The 22,500-nt window shown below is 41.0% G+C and overlaps 2 protein-coding genes across 3 annotated transcripts in view; both read right to left on the reverse strand.

Moving 5' to 3' along the window:
- Positions 1-14,911, reverse strand: part of cskl (c-src tyrosine kinase-like) — a 74,629-nt gene extending 59,718 nt beyond the window's left edge. The window contains exons 1-3 of the mRNA XM_084408830.1: positions 14,779-14,911; positions 11,678-12,242; positions 11,087-11,205 (exon numbers count right to left, since the gene is read on the reverse strand). The gene's annotated coding sequence lies outside the window, so the exon portion shown is untranslated. The remainder of the gene's footprint in view (positions 1-11,086; positions 11,206-11,677; positions 12,243-14,778) is intronic.
- A 505-nt stretch (positions 14,912-15,416) lies between these two features.
- cyp1a (cytochrome P450, family 1, subfamily A) lies at positions 15,417-22,193 on the reverse strand. 2 transcript variants are annotated; one of them, XM_084409951.1, is made up of 7 exons: positions 22,130-22,193; positions 19,970-20,817; positions 19,521-19,647; positions 19,115-19,204; positions 18,791-18,914; positions 18,627-18,713; positions 15,417-17,143 (listed from the first exon to the last, which is right to left on the reverse strand). In XM_084409951.1, exons 2-7 carry the CDS (start codon positions 20,807-20,809, stop codon positions 16,846-16,848), a joined length of 1,566 nt encoding a protein of 521 aa, XP_084266077.1. In that variant the 5' UTR covers positions 20,810-20,817; positions 22,130-22,193; the 3' UTR covers positions 15,417-16,845. The 2 variants fall into 2 exon arrangements, with proteins under 2 accessions (XP_084266077.1, XP_084266076.1); XM_084409950.1 differs by lacking the exon at positions 22,130-22,193 and adding an exon at positions 21,318-21,534.
- Positions 22,194-22,500: the final 307 nt, after the last annotated feature.

The following is a 22,500-nucleotide window of genomic DNA, read 5'->3' on the forward strand; positions in this document are numbered from 1 at the left end:
GTTAGCACTGTAGAGCTGCTGTGAAACATCTATACTGTTAAAGCGCTGTATAAATGAAGGAGACTCGACCTGACCTGACTAACCCTAACATCATAACTAACCCTAACCTAACATCATAACTAACCCTAACCTAACATCATAACTAACCCTAACCTAACATCATAACCTAACATCATAACTAACCCTAACCTAACATCATAACTAACCCTAACCTAACATCATAACTAACCCTAACCTAACATCATAACTAACCCTAACCTAACATCATAACTAACCCTAACCTAACCCTATCACTGCAGGAAGAGACACACAACACCGCTTTCAACTAAACATGGGAAGTTTCTGTGAGTTTTGGCCTTTCGTTTACACACGACACTGGTGTTTCTGGGGCTGAAAACGCAAAATTCTGATTATGAGTTTCAAAGTGCGACTTTTTGAAAATGAGACCATTATTGTCTCTCTGTAAAGTACAAAAACGTGTGTGTGTGTGTGACTGTGTGTGTGTGTGACTGTGTGTGTCTTACAGGGGTCGTTTCTTGAGTTAAATGCTGCTAACTTGTTTGAACTGGTTTAATCTCTGAACCATTACTGAACTTCAGTCACAGGGGTCGTTACATAAGTGTGTGTTTCTGTGAGTGTGTGTTTCTGTGAGTGTGTTTCTGTGAGTGTGTGTTTCTGTGAGTGTGTGTTTCTGTGAGTGTGTTTCTGTGAGCGTGTGTTTCTGTGAGTGTGTGTTTCTGTGAGTGTGTTTCTGTGAGCGTGTGTTTCTGTGAGTGTGTGTTTCTGTGAGTGAGTGTGTGTTTCTGTGAGTGTGTGTTTCTGTGAGTGTGTTTCTGTGAGTGTGTGTTTCTGTGAGTGTGTGTTTCTGTGAGTGTGTTTCTGTGAGCGTGTGTTTCTGTGAGTGTGTGTTTCTGTGAGTGTGTTTCTGTGAGTGAGTGTGTGTTTCTGTGAGTGTGTGTTTCTGTGAGTGAGTGTGTGTTTCTGTGAGTGTGTGTTTCTGTGAGCGTGTGTTTCTGTGAGTGTGTGTTTCTGTGAGTGTGTTTCTGTGAGTGAGTGTGTGTTTCTGTGAGTGTGTGTTTCTGTGAGTGTGTTTCTGTGAGTGTGTGTTTCTGTGAGTGTGTTTCTGTGAGTGTGTGTTTCTGTGAGTGTGTGTTTCTGTGAGTGTGTGTGTGTGTGTGTGTGTGTTTCTGTGAGTGTGTGTTTCTGTGAGTGAGTTTGTGTTTCTGTGAGTGTGTGTTTCTGTGAGTGTGTGTTTCTGTGAGTGTGTGTTTCTGTGAGTGTGTTTCTGTGAGTGAGTGTTTCTGTGTGTGTGTTTCTGTGTGTGTGTGTTTCTGTGAGTGTGTTTCTGTGAGTGTGTTTCTGTGGGTGTGTGTTTCTGTGAGTGTGTTTCTGTGGGTGTGTGTTTCTGTGAGTGTGTTTCTGTGAGTGTGTTCCTGTGAGTGTGTGTGTTCTCAGAGGTCTTCATCTTACACTATCAGCTGTAAATAACACACACCTCTACATTCCGCTATTAACCCTCATTTCCCCGCCATCACTGGATCTTCTTGAGGACGGACGACATCAATCAGTTTGATTCACAAAATCATGTTTTCATCGACATTTGTAGTTTTAAAAGCAATAAGACACAAAACTACATTGATTCCATTGGCTCATACAGCAGATCATGACGCTTGCAACGCCTAAGTCATGGGTTCGATTCCCAGGGAACGCATGAATTGAACAAATCTTTAGATTGAATGCAGTGTAATTTTAATTTCAAAGAGTCTCTTCTGCTCTTCAAGGCTGCGTTTATTTGATCAAAAATACAGTAAAAAATTGTAAAATATTATTTAAATTCAAAATATCTGTTGTCTATGTGAATATACAGTGTAATTTATTCCTGTGATCAAAGCTGAATGTTCAGCATCATTACTCCAGTCTTCAGTGTCACATGATCCTTCAGAAATCACTCTAATATGATGATTTGATGATCAAGAAAACAGTTCGTATGTTTGTGGAAACTGTGATACATTTTTTTTTTTAAGGATTCTTTGATGAATAGAAAGTTCAAAAGAACAGCATTTATTTGCATATTATAAATGTCTTTGAATGTGTTATTGATGAATAAAAGTGTTATTAAATGAGTCAAACGCAGGCTGGCTCTGGTCACTGGCTGTGCATGTCAGGTTTAAGGGTTAATCCGGCGGCCATCTTGGGTGTGGCGCTCTCATGTGCCTGGTGTTTTCTGAGCACGTCTCTATCGGCACATCTTGACACGCCATGCTCTGGTGAACGGGGAATCGGCACGCAGCTTTCTGGAGGTAATTTGCTCTGCTTGTTTATCTCTGGGATATTTTTAAAACCAAACAGCGTTCCAGTGTGGATCCGGAAGCGGATGTGTAGTGGAAGACGGATTCATCAACACTCGCTCTGATAACATCGAGTCCCAAAATACGTCTGGAAGAGGAGCGAGAGGCGAGACACGGGACTGTCCCAAAACACAGAGAGCACTGGGAGAATCAGGGCCTTAAAGCCTTCAGGAACAGCCGGAGAAACTGAGGAAAAATTGTGTGAAACTCCACAGCAAAGATCAAAGACAGACCTTTATGGTTATAGTTATCATCTGTGGTGAGAACGGGCCCTCACTGTCTTAACAAATGCAAGGCAGTGGACAGAAGATTCACTGCAACATCAGAAGAAATAACATTATAACACAAATAACAAAAAAATGTTAGTATTGAAAACAATCAGTAGAAGTCGAAACTGGCGGTTATGGAAAGGGGCGGGACATTTCAACCAATCACAAAACACTGCTCCAGCCGACCAATCAGAGCACAGTGTGCTTTTCAGAAGGAGGGGCTTCATAGAGACAGGAAGTAAACAGAGCGTTACTGACAGACTGGGAAGAGAGGAGCCGCAACAATGGAGAATATGAGGAGAATAATCAACATTCAAGCAGGAAAACCTTGCAAAAGGCACTTTAACACTGTAAATCTAGCAAAGTTTTTGTATATTTTAATAAAAAAAAATAAAAAATGAATGTACATTTATAACTCTATATTTTGTGTTAAATTGCCTTGGCATTAGATTACAGAGAGTGATCGCTCTCTCCTGACCAATGCAATCAATCTCCTCTTTTGGAAAGTCATAGAAACACTATCATGGATCTTTCTTTTGCTACTGAGGCAAACGGGAAGACAAACATGTTGTAGTTTCATCATTCATCACCACTACAGAAGTTCACAGAACTCTGACGACGCTGTGAACGTGTCCATGAGCATCAACCTGCGATCCTTGCGTGACAGCACGAGTGTCTAATTACACACACAACCTCTTCCAGGTCAGCGTTTAAAGAAGGAGTCGGGTGTATCCCATCCCAACAACAGGCCTGACTCCCATTCCTCCCGTTACTCTTCCCAGCATCAGTAACGGGGCGTGAGGCGTTGTGCGCGTGCGAGCGATGCGTGTGTCCGCGAGATCAGGATAGCGCTGCGCTGATACACTTGTGTACTAATGCATGCTCGAACAAAGCAAAAACAAAAAAAAAGAGGCTCGGGAACAAAAAAACTGGAAAAACCTGGTGTTCAGCCCCAGCCCAGCTGAGCTCTCACGCTAACACACTCTCGCACGCAGTGTGTCAGTCAGTGCCAGGCGCGCCGCGCTCTCACGCGAGACACACACACACACACACAGCCTAATCAATCTAATACCCAATTAACACCAGTGGTCTCTGGTGTGGGGTTATGTAAGCGCGTTCTGCAGTGTCCAGATTAGATCTTCAGCTCGTCTGATAACGGCCCGTTTTACATTCTTTGCACAAACATCTCACGAACACAATCAGGTCACATTTGACCCTGAAATCAAAGGAGATAAAAAAAAAAAAATAGAGAATCTAAAGAATGCAGGGATGTTTTAACCCAAATTTGGGTCAAATATGGACAAACCCAACCGTTGGGTTTAACACGTAATTTAAATATTTAACCCAACGGCTGGGTTTGTCCATATTTGACCCAAATTTGGGTTAAAACATCCCTGCATTTTTTAGATTGCACCAATTCTCATTAGTGTGACGTATCTACAAGCCTCGTTGTTTCTCGATATGCTTTATTACAGTTACAGTGGGTACAGAAAGTATTCAGACCCCCTTAAATGTTTCACTCTTTGTTATATTGCAGCCATTTGCTAAAATCATTTAAGTTCTTTTTTTTTCCTCATTATTGTACACACAGCACCCCATATTGACAGAAAAACACAGAATTGTTGACATTTTTGCACATTTATTAAAAAAGAAAAACTGAAATATCACATGGTCCTAAGTATTCAGACCCTTTGCTGTGACACTCATATATTTAACTCAGGTGCTGTCCATTTCTTCTGATCATCCTTGAGATGGTTCTACACCTTCATTTGAGTCCAGCTGTGTTTGATTATACTGATTGGACTTGATTAGGAAAGCCACACACCTGTCTATATAAGACCTTACAGCTCTTCAGAGGTCAAAGGAACTGCCTGAAGAGCTCAGACACAGAATTGTGGCAAGGCACAGATCTGGCCAAGGTTACAAAAAAAAATCTGCTGCACTTAAGGTTCCTAAGAGCACAGTGGCCTCCATAATCCTTAAATGGAAGACGTTTGGGACGACCAGAACCCTTCCTAGAGCTGGCCGTCCTGCCAAACTGAGCTATCGGGGGAGAAGAGCCTTGGTGAGAGAGGTAAAGAAGAACCCAAAGATCACTGTGGCTGAGCTCCAGAGATGCAGTCGGGAGATGGGAGAAAGTTGTAGTAAGTCAGCCATCACTGCAGCCATCCACCAGTCAGGGCTTTATGGCAGAGTGGCCCGACCGAAGCCTCTCCTCAGTGCAAAACACATGAAAGCACACCTGAAGGACTCCAAGATGGTGATAAATAAGATTCTCTGGTCTGATGAGACCAAGATAGAACTTTTTGGCCTTAATTCTAAGCGGTATGTGTGGAGAAAACCAGGCACTGCTCATCACCTGTCCAATACAGTCTCAACAGTGAAGCATGGTGGTGGCAGCATCATGCTGTGGGGGTGTGGACGACTGGTTGCAATCGAGGGAAAGATGAATGCGGCCAAGTACAGGGATATCCTGGGCGAAAACCTTCTCCAGAGTGCTCTGGACCTCAGACTGGGCCGAAGGTTCACCTTCCAACAAGACAATGACCCTAAGCACACAGCTAAAATAACGAAGGAGTGGCTTCACAACAACTCCGTGACTGTTCTTGAATGGCCCAGCCACAGCCCTGACTTAAACCCAATTGAGCATCTCTAGAGAGACCTGAAAATGGCTGTCCACCAACGTTTACCATCCAACCGGACAGAACTGGAGAGGATCTGCAAGGAGGAATGGCAGAGGATACCCAAATCCAGGTGTGAAAAACTTGTTGCATCTTTCCCAAAAAGACTCATGGCTTTATTAGATCAAAAGGGTGCTTCTACTAAATACTGAGCAAAGGGTCTGAATACTTAGGACCATGTGATATTTCAGTTTTTCTTTTTTAATAAATGTGCAAAAATGTCAACAATTCTGTGTTTTTCTGTCAATATGGGGTGCTGTGTGTACAATAATGAGGGGAAAAAAATGAACTTAAATGATTTTAGCAAATGGCTGCAATATAACAAAGAGTGAAACATTTAAGGGGGTCTGAATACTTTCCGTACCCACTGTACCTTATTACAGTAATTTTCTACTGTATTATAGTCAAAAGTACTGTATTTTTAACTTTTAATCACTTTAAGGCAGTGCATCAGATGCCTCTATGATGCATAAATAATAGCATTCTGTCATGATACATTAATGATAATGATATTTCCTGTGTCACGCTGCCTTTTCTTTTGATTTTGGGGTGAAATGTGACCCGGACACGCTTCTGGCAGGTTTCAGTGAGATTCACCCGTTTACTAGAAGTCCAGGGATTTACTGATACTGTTTCTCAAGATTAGCTCGGATTTCATTCCGTAGAGCTCAGATCGAAAGCTGGAAGTTCCCCGGAGAGGAAAATATGAATAAATCAATCAGAAAGTCCTTATACCCTCATGCTGACATCACCAGGAATGAGTGTGTCTCATCCTTACCGCAAACGTCCCGTATACGCGTTTATCTCTGTCTGACAGCGTCTACATGACCGGATCTCAAATCTGGCACATGCTTCAGTCCCAATTCAGGGGACACATATTAATTCATTAATTATCATGTTCAAAAGTTTGGGGTCGGTGAGATTTCGAAAAGTTTCTTCTGCGCAGCAAGGCTGCATTTATTTGATCAAAAATACAGTAAAAAATTGTGAAATATTATTTAAATTTAAAATAACTGTTTTCTATGTGAATATACAGTAAAGTGTAATTTATTCCTGTGATCAAAGCTGAATGTTCAGCATCATTACTCCAGTCTTCAGGGTCACATGATCCTTCAGAAATCATTCTAATATGATGATTTGATGATCAAGAAACACTTATCATAAATATTATCAGTGTTGAAAACAGATTGACTAACAAAACTGTCATATTTTGGTGGAAACCGTGATACATTTTATTTTGCAGGATTCTTTGATGAATAGAACATTGTTTATTTGAAATACTTTTTTTTTTTTTATAACATTATAAATGTCTTTAATGTCCCTTTTGATCAGTTTGATGTGTCCTCACTGAATAAGAGCAGAACCTTTCCTACAGTTTATAGAGCAGTTCATGTTTCCTGCATGCCGTTACTAGTGTCACCACACATGACATCATTTCTCTCTAAGCATGCAATCACACAACGTATTCACAGGCCTAAAATCAGTTTACAGTAAATAGTGTTCCTCGATACTACAGAGAAACTGTGGGCCGCAGGAGGCGTCGTGACATTCGTTCAGGTTGCAGGGAATCGTTTCTCAGGTTCTCACACTGAGATTGACAGACAATCGGAAAACAGTGTCAGCCAAAAACAACGCCCACCTGACACGACCAATCAAGAACAGGAAGGAAGTGACAGGAATATTAGAGCAAGGGCAAAAAAACACCTTAAGTAAACTTCCAGCCTTTGAAACAGAGAGATACATGTGCAAAACAATCAGCGAGGGCAGGAGAGTTCGTTTATGAGCTGGAAGCCGGAAGAATATTCCACAGTCTCGATGCAATGAATCTCTCAGCACAGAAAATAACATTCAAACAGAGGATTGTCCACAATAGAGGAAGAATAAACACTGAAATACACACCGCTTCAAAAGTAGAGCCGCAAGACTATAGGCTAGTGTGATAGAATCACTGCACCGGCTCAGGGTGAAGCTAAATATATTACAACTAGTCATTGCTAAATGCATTGGCTGCATTTAGTTGATCAAAAATACAGTAAAAATCACGAAATATTATTCCAATGTAAATCATCTGTTTTCTATGTGAATATACAGTAAAGTGTAATTTATTCCTGTGATCAAAGCTGAATGTTCAGCATCATTACTCCAGTCTTCAGTGTCACATGATCCTTCACAAATCACTCTAATATGAGGATTTGATGCTCAAGAATGTTGAAAACGTTTTGTGAAAGCCGTGATATATTTTGTTTTTCAGGATTCTTGAAAGTTTGACGGAGAGTTCAGCATTTATTTGAAATAGAATCTTTTGTAATGTCTTTACTGTCACTTTTGATCAATTCAGTGCATTCTAGCTGAAAAAAAGTATTCATTTCTTTGACAGTTAATTAAAATATTCTGTTCTTGTTGCTGTACTTGCACTGTCATGCATGAGGTGAATGTTTCTTTTTGCACCTCTAAAGTTCAGCAGCTCAATGCACTGCACAAAATGCTTTTCTTACTTAGTATTTATGTATTGTTTCCAGTCCAAATATCTAAAACATTCTTAAATCAAGAAGCATTTAATAGATGAGTAAAATGACATAAGAAATTCTATCTTGTTAAAAAAGTCAGTGAGTTTTTGCTTAAAACAAGCAAAAGTATCCTCCAATGGGGTGAGAAAAAAATATTAATTCAAATGGAAACCAAGATTTTTTTTCTTACCCCTTTGGCAGATCATTTTGCTTGTTTTAATTTATTTAATTTTTTTTTAAATCAGGAAACAAGACAGAATTTCTTATGTCATTTTACTTATCTAGTAAATGCTTCTTGATTTAAGAATTTTTAGACATTTGGACTGGAAAAAAGACAAAAACACCAAGTAAGAAAAGCATTTTTTGCAGTGTGCGAGATCAGACGGGAAGGTTTGTGAAGGCCTGATCTCGACCTCAAACATCTCTTGTCCTTTTGTTTGCAGGACCTGGAGTGAGCAGCGGTGCCGAACATCGCGTGTGAAAACACCGGCCCTGCCCCTGTCCGTCTGCACCTCGGCCCCGTGTAATTTGTGCATTAGCTGTTGGCCAGCAGCCTGCGAGGGGAGAGATTACACCGAGAAAAGAAAAGGTGAACCGCCTTCTCAATCAATATCTTCTGCCCTCGCCGGCACACTGCGACTCACTCCACTTCCTACTGTGGGGAATTTCCTGTGCTGAGAATGAAAGAAGGAAAGAGAAAGAGAAAAGGGGAGAAAGGCACGTAAACTTGCCTTGCGTAACCTCTTCCTCAGGAGGGGAGGGGGCGCTGTTTATTGATCTTAGTCACACGCTTGTTATAAAGAGGAACTTTAGTATAGGCCGTTAGCACGCTATGGGAATCTGTGGAGGTCGCGCACTATCAGCAGAGGAAATGCCACCGAAGATGCCAGACGGCAGCCTGACACAATGATAAGTCAATCTCCCATTCAGGAAAATTTCCTGGAAATGCCTCGGAATCGCTCTAAAGGGAACAAAAAGTGCACACTGTACTAATTCTGCACACAGATCTGCCCGAAGCCAAAGGTCATCAAACACGGCCTGTTCAAAAGTCCTCTGGCTTGTAAATGAACAACAGCGGCTTTAATCTTCCTCACTCATTAATCGCTGCCGCGCGTCTGTAATAACACGCTGTCTAACGAACCGCAGATGATAGTAACAGGGGTGGATCATGTAACCTCTGAATGCCTCTTACACAAACATCTCGACCCACACTAGATTATATTTCTGCACTTCAACAGGAATATCTGGATTGTAAATGAACACAAAGCTTGTTTGTAGTGGTTTTAAATTGCATCTAATGTGATGGAGGGGAAGGTCTGTGATTTCAGGACTACATTCATCAGACTACATTCATCACGCACTGCGTGTTACTGTCATACGTGTAACTGTCCACTGTCATACGTGTTACTGTCATACGTGTTACTGTTACTGTCATACGTGTTACTGTCATGCGTGTTACTGTCATACATGTTACTGTCATGCGTGTTACTGTCATACGTGTTACTGTCATACGTGTTACTGTTATACATGTTACTGTCATACATGTTACTGTCATACGTGTTACTGTCATACGTGTTACTGTTACTGTCATACGTGTTACTGTCATGCGTGTTACTGTCATACATGTTACTGTCATGCGTGTTACTGTCATACGTGTTACTGTTACTGTCATACGTGTTACTGTCATACGTGTTACTGTCATGCGTGTTACTGTCATGCGTGTTACTGTCATACATGTTACTGTCATACGTGTTACTGTTACTGTCATACGTGTTACTGTCATGCGTGTTACTGTCATACATGTTACTGTCATGCGTGTTACTGTCATACGTGTTACTGTTACTGTCATACGTGTAACTGTCATACGTGTTACTGTTACTGTCATACGTGTTACTGTTACTGTCATACGTGTTACTGTCATACGTGTTACTGTCGTACATGTTACTGTCATGCGTGTTACTGTCATACGTGTTACTGTCATACGTGTTACTGTCATACGTGTTACTGTCATACATGTTACTGTCATACATGTTACTGTTACTGTCATACGTGTTACTGTCATGCGTGTTACTGTCATACATGTTACTGTCATACGTGTTACTGTCATACATGTTACTGTCATACGTGTTACTGTCATACGTGTTACTGTTACTGTCATGCGTGTTACTGTCATGCGTGTTACTGACATACATGTTGTTGTCATGCGTGTTATTGTCATATGTGTTACTGTCATGCGTGTTACTGACATACATGTTGTTGTCATGCGTGTTACTGTCATACATGTTACTGTCATATGTGTTACTGTCATGCGTGTTACTGACATACATGTTGTTGTCATGCGTGTTATTGTCATATGTGTTACTGTCATGCGTGTTACTGACATACATGTTGTTGTCATGCGTGTTACTGTCATACATGTTACTGTCATATGTGTTACTGTCATACGTGTTACTGACATACATGTTGTTGTCATGCGTGTTATTGTCATATGTGTTACTGTCATGCGTGTTACTGACATACATGTTGTTGTCATGCGTGTTACTGTCATACATGTTACTGTCATATGTGTTACTGTCATGCGTGTTACTGACATACATGTTGTTGTCATATGTGTTACTGTCATGCGTGTTACTGACATACATGTTGTTGTCATACGTGTTACTGTCATGCGTGTTACTGTCATATGTGTTACTGTCATGCGTGTTACTGACATACATGTTGTTGTCATATGTGTTACTGTCATGCGTGTTACTGACATACATGTTGTTGTCATGCGTGTTACTGTCATGCGTGTTACTGTCATATGTGTTACTGTCATGTGTGTTACTGACATACATGTTGTTGTCATGCGTGTTACTGTCATACATGTTACTGTCATATGTGTTACTGTCATATGTGTTACTGTCATGCGTGTTACTGTCATGCGTGTTACTGTCCACTGTCATACATTGTACTGTCATACATGTTACTGTCATGCCTGTTACTGTCATGCCTGTTACTGTCATGCCTGTTACTGTCATGCCTGTTACTATCATGCTTGTTAATAAAAGAACATATTCTGAAAAATGTTGGGAATCAAACAACATTGCAGAAAGATTGAACAGTCTATGAAGAAAACAACACTGAGAGGGAACGACGTGAGGTGTAAATGGTGACGAACGTTCACAAACTCGCAACGTTGACCATCATGGTTTATATTTGCCACAATAAATCACACACACCTGAAAAACAGCACATGCTGAGTTCTAGGTCATGTGATTCAACAAGTCTGTCACACTAACTTCACATGTTAGTCCGCTTCACACGCCAACCAGGATCTCTCAATTGATGATGAGGATGATGATGATGGCTGATTCCTCTGCCAATCTCCAGAACCTTCAGTTCCTTCATGTCTAACGCACTGCGTAAAAGAGGGAGAATTTATAATACTTGTAATAATTTAATGTATTTATTATTTAATTAATGCCATATCAGCAACATATTCATGGCGAACTCAAGAGTAATACAGTTTAAATAATCATAATAACAAAATTTAAACTAACTTACAATCATTTAACAATATTATCTCTACAAACAAATAAAACAGAAATAACAACAATAAAAATATATAAAATCTTTTCTTCCCAGGAGAAACTTTAAAAAAAAGTCTATTAATGTAGTTTTCTGAATAAAACGTTGCCTAGTATCATATTAAAGCAGGACATTCCAATAAAATATGCTCTACAGTCAAGGAATACTTATAAAAATCTTCCCCTTTCAGTAGTTAAACATGGGTAACTCTCGCACATACAGTCTGGTCATTTCTATTCTCAAAATGAAAACAATGGTTAGGTCTTTCATTTGTAACTAGATGACAGTCTCTTCCTCTGTACCTGATAGACGGAGATGGACAGGCACACGCTTTGCCCTGAAACACACCTGCACCTGGACAACAGGAAATGACATCATGACCACACCATGACAGTATCACACCACACACCACTGGAGAAAATAATAACAATATCAATATTTCACATGATATTCTTGATCCTCCTCATGCAAGGGACCCCCACCCTAAAATGTAATAAGCATCTATCTTTTATAAACAACTATGTAATTTAGCTATAGACTGAAAAACTGATATTAGACATCTAAAATCAGTTTCTGTTAAGTTACATAATATATTCTTTCTACTCACCATAGTGAGCTACTGTATTCACAGAATAGAAGATTGCAAACAGGTAAAATGTGAAAGGAGTTATTGAATGACACACAGGTTAACAGCAGGTGAGTCTCTGGATTGCAGATAGTTCTGGAGATACTGGCATATGGAAGAATAGACTTATCTTTAGTAGGCAGTGGAGAGAAGTGGCTGGAGGACTGAAGACACACAGAAGACTGAAGAAGACTGTAGAAGACTGAAGAAGACTGTAGAAGACTGAAGAAGACTGTAGAAGACTGAAGAAGACAAAGGATGAGACAGTTCAATTCACAGGCTAGTAGTGCACAGGTTAGTATTGCACAGGTTAGGAGTGCACAGGAAAGTATTGCACAGGCTAGTAGTGCACAGGTTAGTATTGCACAAGTTAGTATTTCACAGGTAAGTAGAGCACAGGTAAGTATCACACAGGAAAGTATTGCACAAGCTAGAATTGCACAGGTTAGTATTGCACAAGTTAGTATTTCACAGGTAAGTATCGCACAGGTAAGTATCGTACAGGTAAGTAGAGCACAGGTAAGTAGTGCACAGGTAAGTATCGCACAGGTAAGTATCGCACAGGTAAGTCTGGTACAGGTAAGTAGAGCACAGGTAAGTATCACACAGGTAAGTAGTGCACAGGTAAGTATCGTAAAGGTAAGTATCGCACAGGTAAGTAGTGCACAGGTAAGTATCGTACAGGTAAGTCGTGCACAGGTAAGTAGGTCACAGGTAAGTATCACACAGGTAAGTAGGTCACAGGTAAGTATCACACAGGTAAGTATCGCACAGGTAAGTAGGTCACAGGTAAGTATTGCACAGGAAAGTATTGCACAGGCTAGAATTGCACAGGTTAGTATTGCACAAGCTAGTATTTCACAGGTAAGTATTTCACAGGTAAGTATCGCACAGGTAAGTATCGCACAGGTAAGTAGAGCACAGGTAAGTAGGTCACAGGTAAGTATCGCACAGGAAAGTATTGCACAGGCTAGAATTGCACAGGTTAGTATTGCACAAGTTAGTATTTCACAGGTAAGTAGTGCACAGGTAAGTATCGCAGAGGTAAGTATCGTACAGGTAAGTAGTGCACAGGTAAGTATCGCACAGGTAAGTATCGCACAGGTAAGTAGAGCACATGTAAGTCGTGCACAGGTAAGTAGTGCACAGGTAAGTATCGCACAGGTAAGTATCGCACAGGTAAGTAGAGCACATGTAAGTCGTGCACAGGTAAGTAGTGCACAGGTAAGTATCGCACAGGTAAGTATCGTACAGGTAAGTAGAGCACAGGTAAGTAGAGCACAGGTAAGTATCGTACAGGTAAGTAGTGCACAGGTAAGTATCGCACAGGTAAGTATCGCACAGGTAAGTATTGCACAGGAAAGTATTGCAAAGGCTAGAATTGCACAGGTTAGTATTGCACAAGTTAGTATTTCACAGGTAAGTATCGCACAGGTAAGTAGAGCACAGGTAAGTAGGTCATATTGCACAAGTTAGTATTTCACAGGTAAGTAGAGCACAGGTAAGTATCGTACAGGTAAGTAGTGCACAGGTAAGTATTGCACAGGTAAGTATCGCACAGGTAAGTATCGTACAGGTAAGTAGTGCACAGGTAAGTATCGTACAGGTAAGTAGTGCACAGGTAAGTATCGCACAGGTAGTTATCGCACATGTAAGTCGTGCACAGGTAAGTATCGCACAGGTAAGTATCGTACAGGTAAGTAGTGCACAGGTAAGTATCGCACAGGTAAGTATCGCACAGGTAAGTATCGTACAGGTAAGTATTGCACAGGTAAGTATCGTACTGGTAAGTAGAGCACAGGTAAGTAGAGCACAGGTAAGTAGAGCACAGGTAAGTCGTGCACAGGTAAGTATCGCACAGGTAAGTAGTGCACAGGTAAGTATCGTACTGGTAAGTAGAGCACAGGTAAGTAGAGCACAGGTAAGTAGAGCACATGTAAGTCGTGCACAGGTAAGTAGAGCACAGGTAAGTAGAGCACATGTAAGTCGTGCACAGGTAAGTATCGCACAGGTAAGTATCGTACAGTAGAGCACAGGTAAGTAGAGCACAGGTAAGTAGTGCACAGATAGATAGTCAGGTAGAAGTTCAGGGTTGAACAACGAGACCAGACAATGTGAACTGGGTGTGCTGGTCTTTATGGTGACTGTTATGATTGCGTGCAGGTGGTGTTGATCAGTAATCGGGTGATTAGGAATGTGTGTAGGAATCTGGTGCTGAGGGCATGATGAAGGTGTGGCTGATTCTGTGACAAATCTGATGTTAAATGTGTTTATTTATTTATTCACATTTAAATTTTTCAATTCACATTTATTTGTATAGCGCTTTTCACAATACACATCCTTTAAAAGCAGCTTTACAGAAAATTCATGAGTCCACATTACAATTTAGAGAGATCTGTTATCAGGGGTGACTGTCTAAGTTATGTATTTCAGGAATGTACATATACAAATTTTATTGTTTGCTTAATTTAAGATCATTTTATTTATTTTTAAAAGTAATTAATATTTAAAATAAATTGTAATTTTTTTAAGTAATTTAATTTTAAAGGAACACTGTGTAGGAATTTCTCCCATCTAGCGGCTCTCCAGCGCCTCGCTTTTTCAAATGCGTTGCAACTACGGTAGCCGTCATGTACCAAGAAGCTATGACAACATGTCTTCCAATATCACTTCGTCGAGTTTAACTATACATGTTCTACTGTTATGCTGCATATATAATAATGTACACAACCAAGCAATGAAAAAAAGCTTGTAATTTAGACCGTAACATTGACTTACCTGTCGAGAAGAAAGCAGGCGACTTCAGCGTCTTTCTCCTTCATTAGCTCTTTCCACCTGGGAAAAGCTATCCCGACATTAACCCTCGTTTTTTTAAATCGCCGGTCACGTTTCCTCTTACGTAAAATTTGTGGCTTTTTTGGCGACAAGGATTCCTTCTCCTGTGGCTCGGCATAACTATGATCCTGCATTATGAAGTGTGCCGGGACCGTGAGCAGCGCCTCTGATCTCCGTGTCCGTTCCAGCGGGGTTCAGTCACGTGACGCTGGCTCTGAACGAACACGCGATGTGGAAACGGGTTGAGATAGGCTAGTGCTTTTTGTCCCTCTCTGCTATTATAGTTTTTCAAGATGGCGGAACGACATGGAAGCCTCCATGGACTGTAAACCCGTCCCATGTAAAGAAAGATAAGAAATTCTTCGCTTACGAGGATAAGTCAGATCATTGGCAGAGGTCATTTTACACCAATGAGGACATATTTATGAATAAAGACATTGATTTTAGCTAATAAAATACTTAAACTACACAGTGCACCTTTAAAAGTATATTTAAAAGCATCCTGAAGGTGAATAAATGATGACAGAATCTTCATTTTTGTGTGAACTATTCCTTTAAATAGAGACAGACGGAGACAGACATTGACAATGAAAGTTTTATTATTCATTTAGCAATCATAAATAGCTTATGCAAAAACAATGCAACTGCTGGCAAAGTTGATATGAGAGCACATTTGCAGGAATTATTCAGATTTACTTCAGACGTAAAGTTCCTTCATTACACAAGAGTCACAAAGAGTATCAGGTCAGCGTTTCAGGAGGAAGATTTGATCGAGAATCATATTGATCGTCCAGAAGGACCTTGATAAATACAAAAAACAGTAGATCAACACTGTACAAACATAAGATCAGGCACATGTTATGGTGTGAGCATATTTACACGAGGTGGATCACATTCTGGGATGTAATGAAACAGAAAACAGCTTCAGTGTTTGTTGTCGGGCATTAAGCTTATGAGAATATAAAGGCACTCGAGCAGCTCCGGCACTCGCTCTTATCTCTGCTCTATATTTGGAAGCACAAATATGTTATCAGCTTTTGAGTTTTGAAAGGATAAACTCTTACAGACGTGCATCTGCATCTGAGAACGCAGATGTATGTACATGATAGAGGTGAGACTCTGGATTACGGCACGTTCACACCAGGACGAGAACTATGAAGACGACAATAAAGATATTATCTTTATCATATTAAAGAATAGCAGAGTTCACGCCACAACTACAACGATACGGATATGAGGAACGATATCACTTTTTAGAATGATCAAAACACTGACAGCCAATCAGAATCCACTCGAATTTAAAGGGATCGCGCATTTAAAATGGAAGACGACATTGTGGAGTAAATCATGATTTTGTGTTGTTTTTATTCCACTATTGACTTGGTCAGCTAAACCCAACTGTTAGACTCGCTCGATTACACTAGACTCGCTCGATTCACTGTTTAGAGGCGCACGGAACGCAGCGGCGGCCATTTTGTGACTATTGTTTTGTTCACTGTTGGATTATGAGATACAAACAGGTACGATTTTAAAACAGTTAAATCTGAAATCAATATCTCTGATCCCCATAATTATTAATGTGGTGAAATGCTGTGTAATAAGTGTTATGACTGTAAACCGTATCTCTTGAATGTCCTTCTAGTTTGATCCCGCCGCTGAAACTGATCTCTCCGCGGAAGCTCTGCGTTTAAAGAGCGAATAACATATTTACTCAGACCAATATTTCATGTCTAATTATTTACTCATGTGGCAAGTGTCCGTGTAATAAGAGGATAATGTACATCCAGCCGGTTGTTGTCTCAGAATAAATAAATCCTGATCACCCTGTTGGCTTTATTCTGATAGAACAACCGGCTGGATGTACATTGTCCCTCACTATAGTTATCGTTCCTGGTGTGAACGGGTCTTTATGGCGGCTGAAACGACTGGCACCAGAACTGTCAGAACTGACATCTTTCAAATATTTGGCATCGCAAGCTTTTCACAGGATCGCTACGGACTCGGACCGGATCAGGAGGCGTATCCGGGTTGTGGCGAGACTCGTAGCAGACAGCGCTTGTGCTTCATGGTCAGCCCGTATTCTGGTGTCAAGTCCAGCATTTCTCCCGGCATCCCGCTGAACTTTAACCTCTGGAGAAGGATGGCCAGGAACAGGAAGACCTCGGCCCGGCCGATGGACTCTCCGATGCAGCGCCGCTTGCCCAGGCCGAACACCAGAACTTTCTCTCCTTCCAGCTTGTTGATGTCCGTCCCGTCGGCGTTGAGGAACCGGTCAGGGTTGAAGCAGGACGGATCCTTCCACAGTTTCCTGCAAGTGGAGACAGAAGCGTCACTGCACTGCTTTTCCTTTGTTTTCACATAATGTATTAAACATACATGCGTTTGACACTCGCTGCTCTTTGGTCAATTATTATTGATTTTTTTTATTCTTCATCGGAATGGTGCGAAACTTGGTAAAGGTTTTGGCACTTGCTTTGTTAACACACACACACACTCAAATCATGGAGATGATTCAAACAGGTTCAACGGGCCTGTCACGCTTGTGCTCATGAATGCGAGACGAGTTTCCTCTAGTGGAAGCGTTTGGTACTGCAGCCGAACACACTCTCACTGAACTTCTTTGAGAAGAGATCAAACTTCAGTCTGTCGCTCTAAAGCGTTCAAGATTTACCAGTTTAAGCTGGAAATGTAATCGTCAGGTCTATGCTCAAAAAGTGAATAAATGGATTATAAATACTAAAATATAATTTAGTACCATAATCTCCTAAAATCCCCTAAAAATACAAAATATTAAATTAAAAAAACAGTATCGAACTAGAATATTGTATATTCATTTCATTGAATTAAAAAAATTCATTTCTGTACATTTTTGACCGACACAAAGGGTTAAAACGCGTCTCTGTGTTTTTTTCCGGTTACACTGGCCTTATTTCTATATCTAGTTAAAGTCCCCCTGTGGTGAAAATCCAGCGTTTAATGTAGTTTATGTGTCTATGTGGTGTTTAATATGCTTTAAGGCAAAGCATGTGTAAGTTCATAAGTCGACACCATTGCTGAGTATTTCCTCCTTAAAACTGCAGTGAACCAAAGACAGTCTCAAACACACGCTTTGAAATCGCTGGTGTTTCTGACGTCACAAACTACCTTGTAACCAATCAGATCAACGTGTGATCGTCAACCAGTGGATCTCTGAGCTGAGTGAGTGGAGGCGGGGCTCATTTGCATATTCATAGAACCGCGCATACTCAATGAGGCAAGGGTGTCGAGTTACATTCAAGATATTTTATGACATGAAGAATTTTTTTTCAAGGAAAAACGTTTAAATATGTCATTTTGGTGAAAATGATTGACTATAGGGGGACTTTAAATCTATTTTAATAATTTTTCATTTACTATTTATTTTAATCCATTTAATTATAATCTTTTTATATCTTTACATATCTATTAATATATTTTTTATTATTATTATTTTTACATTGTTACATGTTCTCTAAACTTTTATGGCAAGCATGTTTGAAAACTCCTTTAAGGAGTAACTGTGTTGCTTATAAAAAAGTACTATGGTATTTTAGACATTTACTATGGTACTATATGGTAAAATATATGGTATTTTAAGTACCATAGTATTTCCACCTGATACTAATTTATTATACTATAAACTATACCAGTTTAAAATATTATTAGGGAAAAAAATGCATTATATTATTTATTTAAATATATTTGTATTATTTAAGTCCTGTGACACTGGAAATGCGTCTCACAAGTACATCAACTCATCATCATAAACTCACGGGTCGTGGTTGACCTGCCACTGGTTGATGAACACACAGGTGTCTCTGGGAATGAAGTATCCACTGAGCGACGTGTCTTTAGACGTGCTGGAAGAGAAGAACACAGCACAGTCAGCTCGAGTCACGCACGTCTTCATGAGCTCATGATGCCGCTCTAGACTCACCAGTGAGGAATGGTGAAGGGAAGGAAGGAGGAGTGGCGGAAGATCTCCAGGATGAAGGCCTCGAGGAGCGGCAGGTCCGGTCTGTCCGACAGGCGCGGCGTACGATCCATTCCGATCTTTTCTTCTACAAAACATTAATGCCATTTGTCAGATCAGAAGATTTTAAAACACAATCTCATGGACATTCAGAACTATTTTACACTGCTGGCTGTGATCTGTTAGTGCCCCAGAGTCGGTTATGCTCAATATGAGTTCACGTGAGTCGCCACCTCGTAATAAACAGTTGTGTTTAAGTGCAATATCTCTCCATCTAGACACACTCACTCAGTTCTGCCTGCAGGCGTTCCTGGATCTCGGGATAGGACACTAGATAGACGACAGCCCAGGACAGAGCCGTGCTGATGGTGTCGAAACCTGCCGATGAGCACACACACACACACACACACACGCCTCAGTATCATCCATGCACCCGTATGAACATTCTGGCCGATAGTTCTTTATATTGGAAAACCGATAATTTTATACAGCCGATATGACACGTTGCACTTATTGTATATCATATTTCAATTCAAATCCATCACGGGGAACAGTGCGCTTCTGAAGCGCCTCAGCTGGAGGGAACAATACGCTATTTATCGGCCTAATATATCGCTTTAAATAAGATTTAGATTTCAAATGAACGTATATGGACTGATGCCGATATCTCGCGCATCCCTGATCCAGAACTCACCGGCTCCGAAGAGGTCGTTGACGATCCCGACGATCTTCTCATCGGACACTTGTACGTTTGAGTTCTCGTCCAGCTTGCGGTCTTCGCAGTGGTCGATGAGCGAGTCGGTGATGTCACGGATGTTGTCCTGAAACACATCTCGCATTATTGAGCGACTCGGACAACTTTTGATTTTCTAAATCTGACATAGATCTGAGTAACCACACGAGATCTGAATTCGAATGCGTCTCATTTTTGACGTTTGCATCATTAATTATTACATTGTTTAAATTTTTACCATTTTCGCTAACTGTGATTTGTATATGTACATTTCTGAAATACCTAACTTAGACAGTTTCTTCTAATGTAAATCTGCTTTGAAACGATGTTATACAAACAAACGTGAATCGAATTCTGTTATTTCTATTATATAAAGTGCTTAAACTGATCTGACGTGTAAACGCGCTCACCTTGTCGAACGTGTCGTAATGATCCGAGACGATCTTCTGAATGAACTTGCTGAAGCGAGCGTTGATGGCGAGGAATTTCTTCATGGATGCACTGGGAAAGATGCGCAGGATCGGGATGAAATCCGCAGGATTCCCGCTTCCAACGATCTTCCCGAACTCGTCGCTCAGGTTCACCAGACCCACCAGCTCGTCGTCGTCGTGGCTGTAGCGGCGGCCGAAGCAGATCCCGCAGATCACGTTCGCCACGGACACCACGATGTGCCGGAACGGGTCGAAGCTCCCGTCGGACTCCATGACGGTGTGAAGCCTCTGGATCAGATACAGTCCCTCTTTGCTGATGTGTTCTTCCAGAGCGCAGGAATACTCGGAGCTCTCGCCCTGAACCGTGGAGAAGGTCCTCAGTGCGCTGAGAGCTAGTTTTCGACGCGCGCGCCAAACTCCCACCTTATCCGTGCTGAACGCCAAACTCTTCCCGTCGCTGATGAACCTGGTGCTGTAGAGATCGGGACGCCCGGAGAACTCCTCGCCCTGTTTGATGAGCGCCTGTCGGATCACCTCGTTCCCGCTGAGCACCACCACGGGACGCGTGCCGATCTGGATCTGGAACACCGGCCCGTAACACTTACTCATGGCGGTCAGGCTCAGGTGCGGGTTGCTTCCCACTTCCAGAACGTTCCCGATGATGGGAAGAGGCTTGGGTCCGGGAAGCTTCTGGAGCCCGTCGGGGATCTTGGTGCGCATGAGGCGCATTAGCAGATACACCACACATGTGGTGATGATGGCCACGAGGCTCTCGGACACGGAGATCGGGCCCAGAAACGGGACAACCGTTAGAGGCATTGCTGAACCTGCGCGAAACAAGAGAGAGATGGAGAGAAATAAAGCAGCAATACTAAAAGAAAAGATGCGTCTTTCTGCAACCATTGCATGAGGCAAATAACTGATAGATGTTTCACACAGGATAAATAATGTATTAATACTGGAAAAAAATGTTACTGCGCAAAACAAGAGAGAGTTCAATACGACTGACAGAGAGAGAGAGAAATAATGTGGTCGAGTCAGCTTTATTTCCACAGCGCTTTACAATACAGCGTTTCAAAGGCGCTTTACAGAGATAACAGGAAAATAATGCGACAAAGTTTGTGTCTAGAAGAAAATAGCGTCCAGCGTAAGGAAGTTCAGTGATGGCTCATTTTTGTTGTAAAAAAGTGATTAATTTAGTTCATATATCCGCTCTGGAGAAACCGTGATGTCATCGTCCAGCTCAGCTCAGTTCTCATATAATGCTGTCAAATATTGTAGAATATGACATTAAATGTAGTAATACTAAAAAAAAAAAAAAGGTTACCTGCACAAAACGAGACCGAGATCAATGCGACTGACCGAGATGGAGAGAAATAATGTATCTGCAACCTGTGAGCTTTATTAGTTCCACTAACTGATATATATTCCCAGTTTAACCAATGCATGATGTTTGGTTATTTGCATTTTGTAAAATCTATTAATAATAAACTAAACTTGGAGTGATTTGCCTGAAGGTCAGCGCAAATCTGAGACACACACACACACACACACACACACACACACGTTAGAGGCATTGCTGAACGAGTTCCCTGCGCAAGCCCGAGATCAGACCGACTGATGATGGACAGAATCATGCAGAAGAAAGGTGTGTCTTTCTGCAACCCTTGCATTAGCTTTATTACTTCATGCATGCATCTAACTGATATATTTTCCAGTTTAACCAATGCATGATGTTTGGTTATTTGCATTTCGCAAAATCCATTAATGATAAACTATACGTGTGGTGATTTGCCTGAAGGTCAGCGCATATCTGAGACACACACACACACACACACACACACCTTTCAACGTTCAGCAAATGCCCTATAATACACTAACTCATGCAGTGCAACTCCATATTTAGCTCTGAAAACTCTCTGAACAAAAGGAACATATAGACATAATTAAGTTTATATTTAAATCTAAAAACTCTATAATGACCATGCACACCAGTCAGTGAACAAGCTGGACAATACTGTGTAAAACAAGTCAGAAGAAACTAGAAATAATTCATAGTTTGCAGTAAAAATGATAAAATGACATCAGCACATATGATCAAATATTCTCCAATGAAAAAGGGATTGACAGCTGACTTACACAGAGTGACCTGACGCTTATTTCCCTGTCTCTTCTCTTCTGAATGTGTGTATCCACAGTCAAGCTGAGTGTGTTGAGGAGTCCTGCGCGAGCTTTATAGAGGACAGCGCGTCGCGATTGGCTGCTGCTCGCGTGACGTCATGCTCTGTGAGCGAGATCGATGTATTACTGATCGATCGCTCAGTTATTAACGAGACTCTTGATGAGTTCTCTTGCGGTTCCGAAAATCTATATGACAATATAAAAAATAAAAATAAATTATAGGCTATATTTTTTTCTATATTTATTTTTATTATAAAATGTAAATTCTACACGGAAACTTAAACATAATGAACAATGAACATAATGATCGGAATTCAACAGTTTAGTAT

This window comes from Rutilus rutilus, assembly GCF_951802725.1.
Source record: "Rutilus rutilus genome assembly, chromosome: 5".
Lineage (NCBI taxonomy): Eukaryota > Metazoa > Chordata > Actinopteri > Cypriniformes > Leuciscidae > Rutilus > Rutilus rutilus.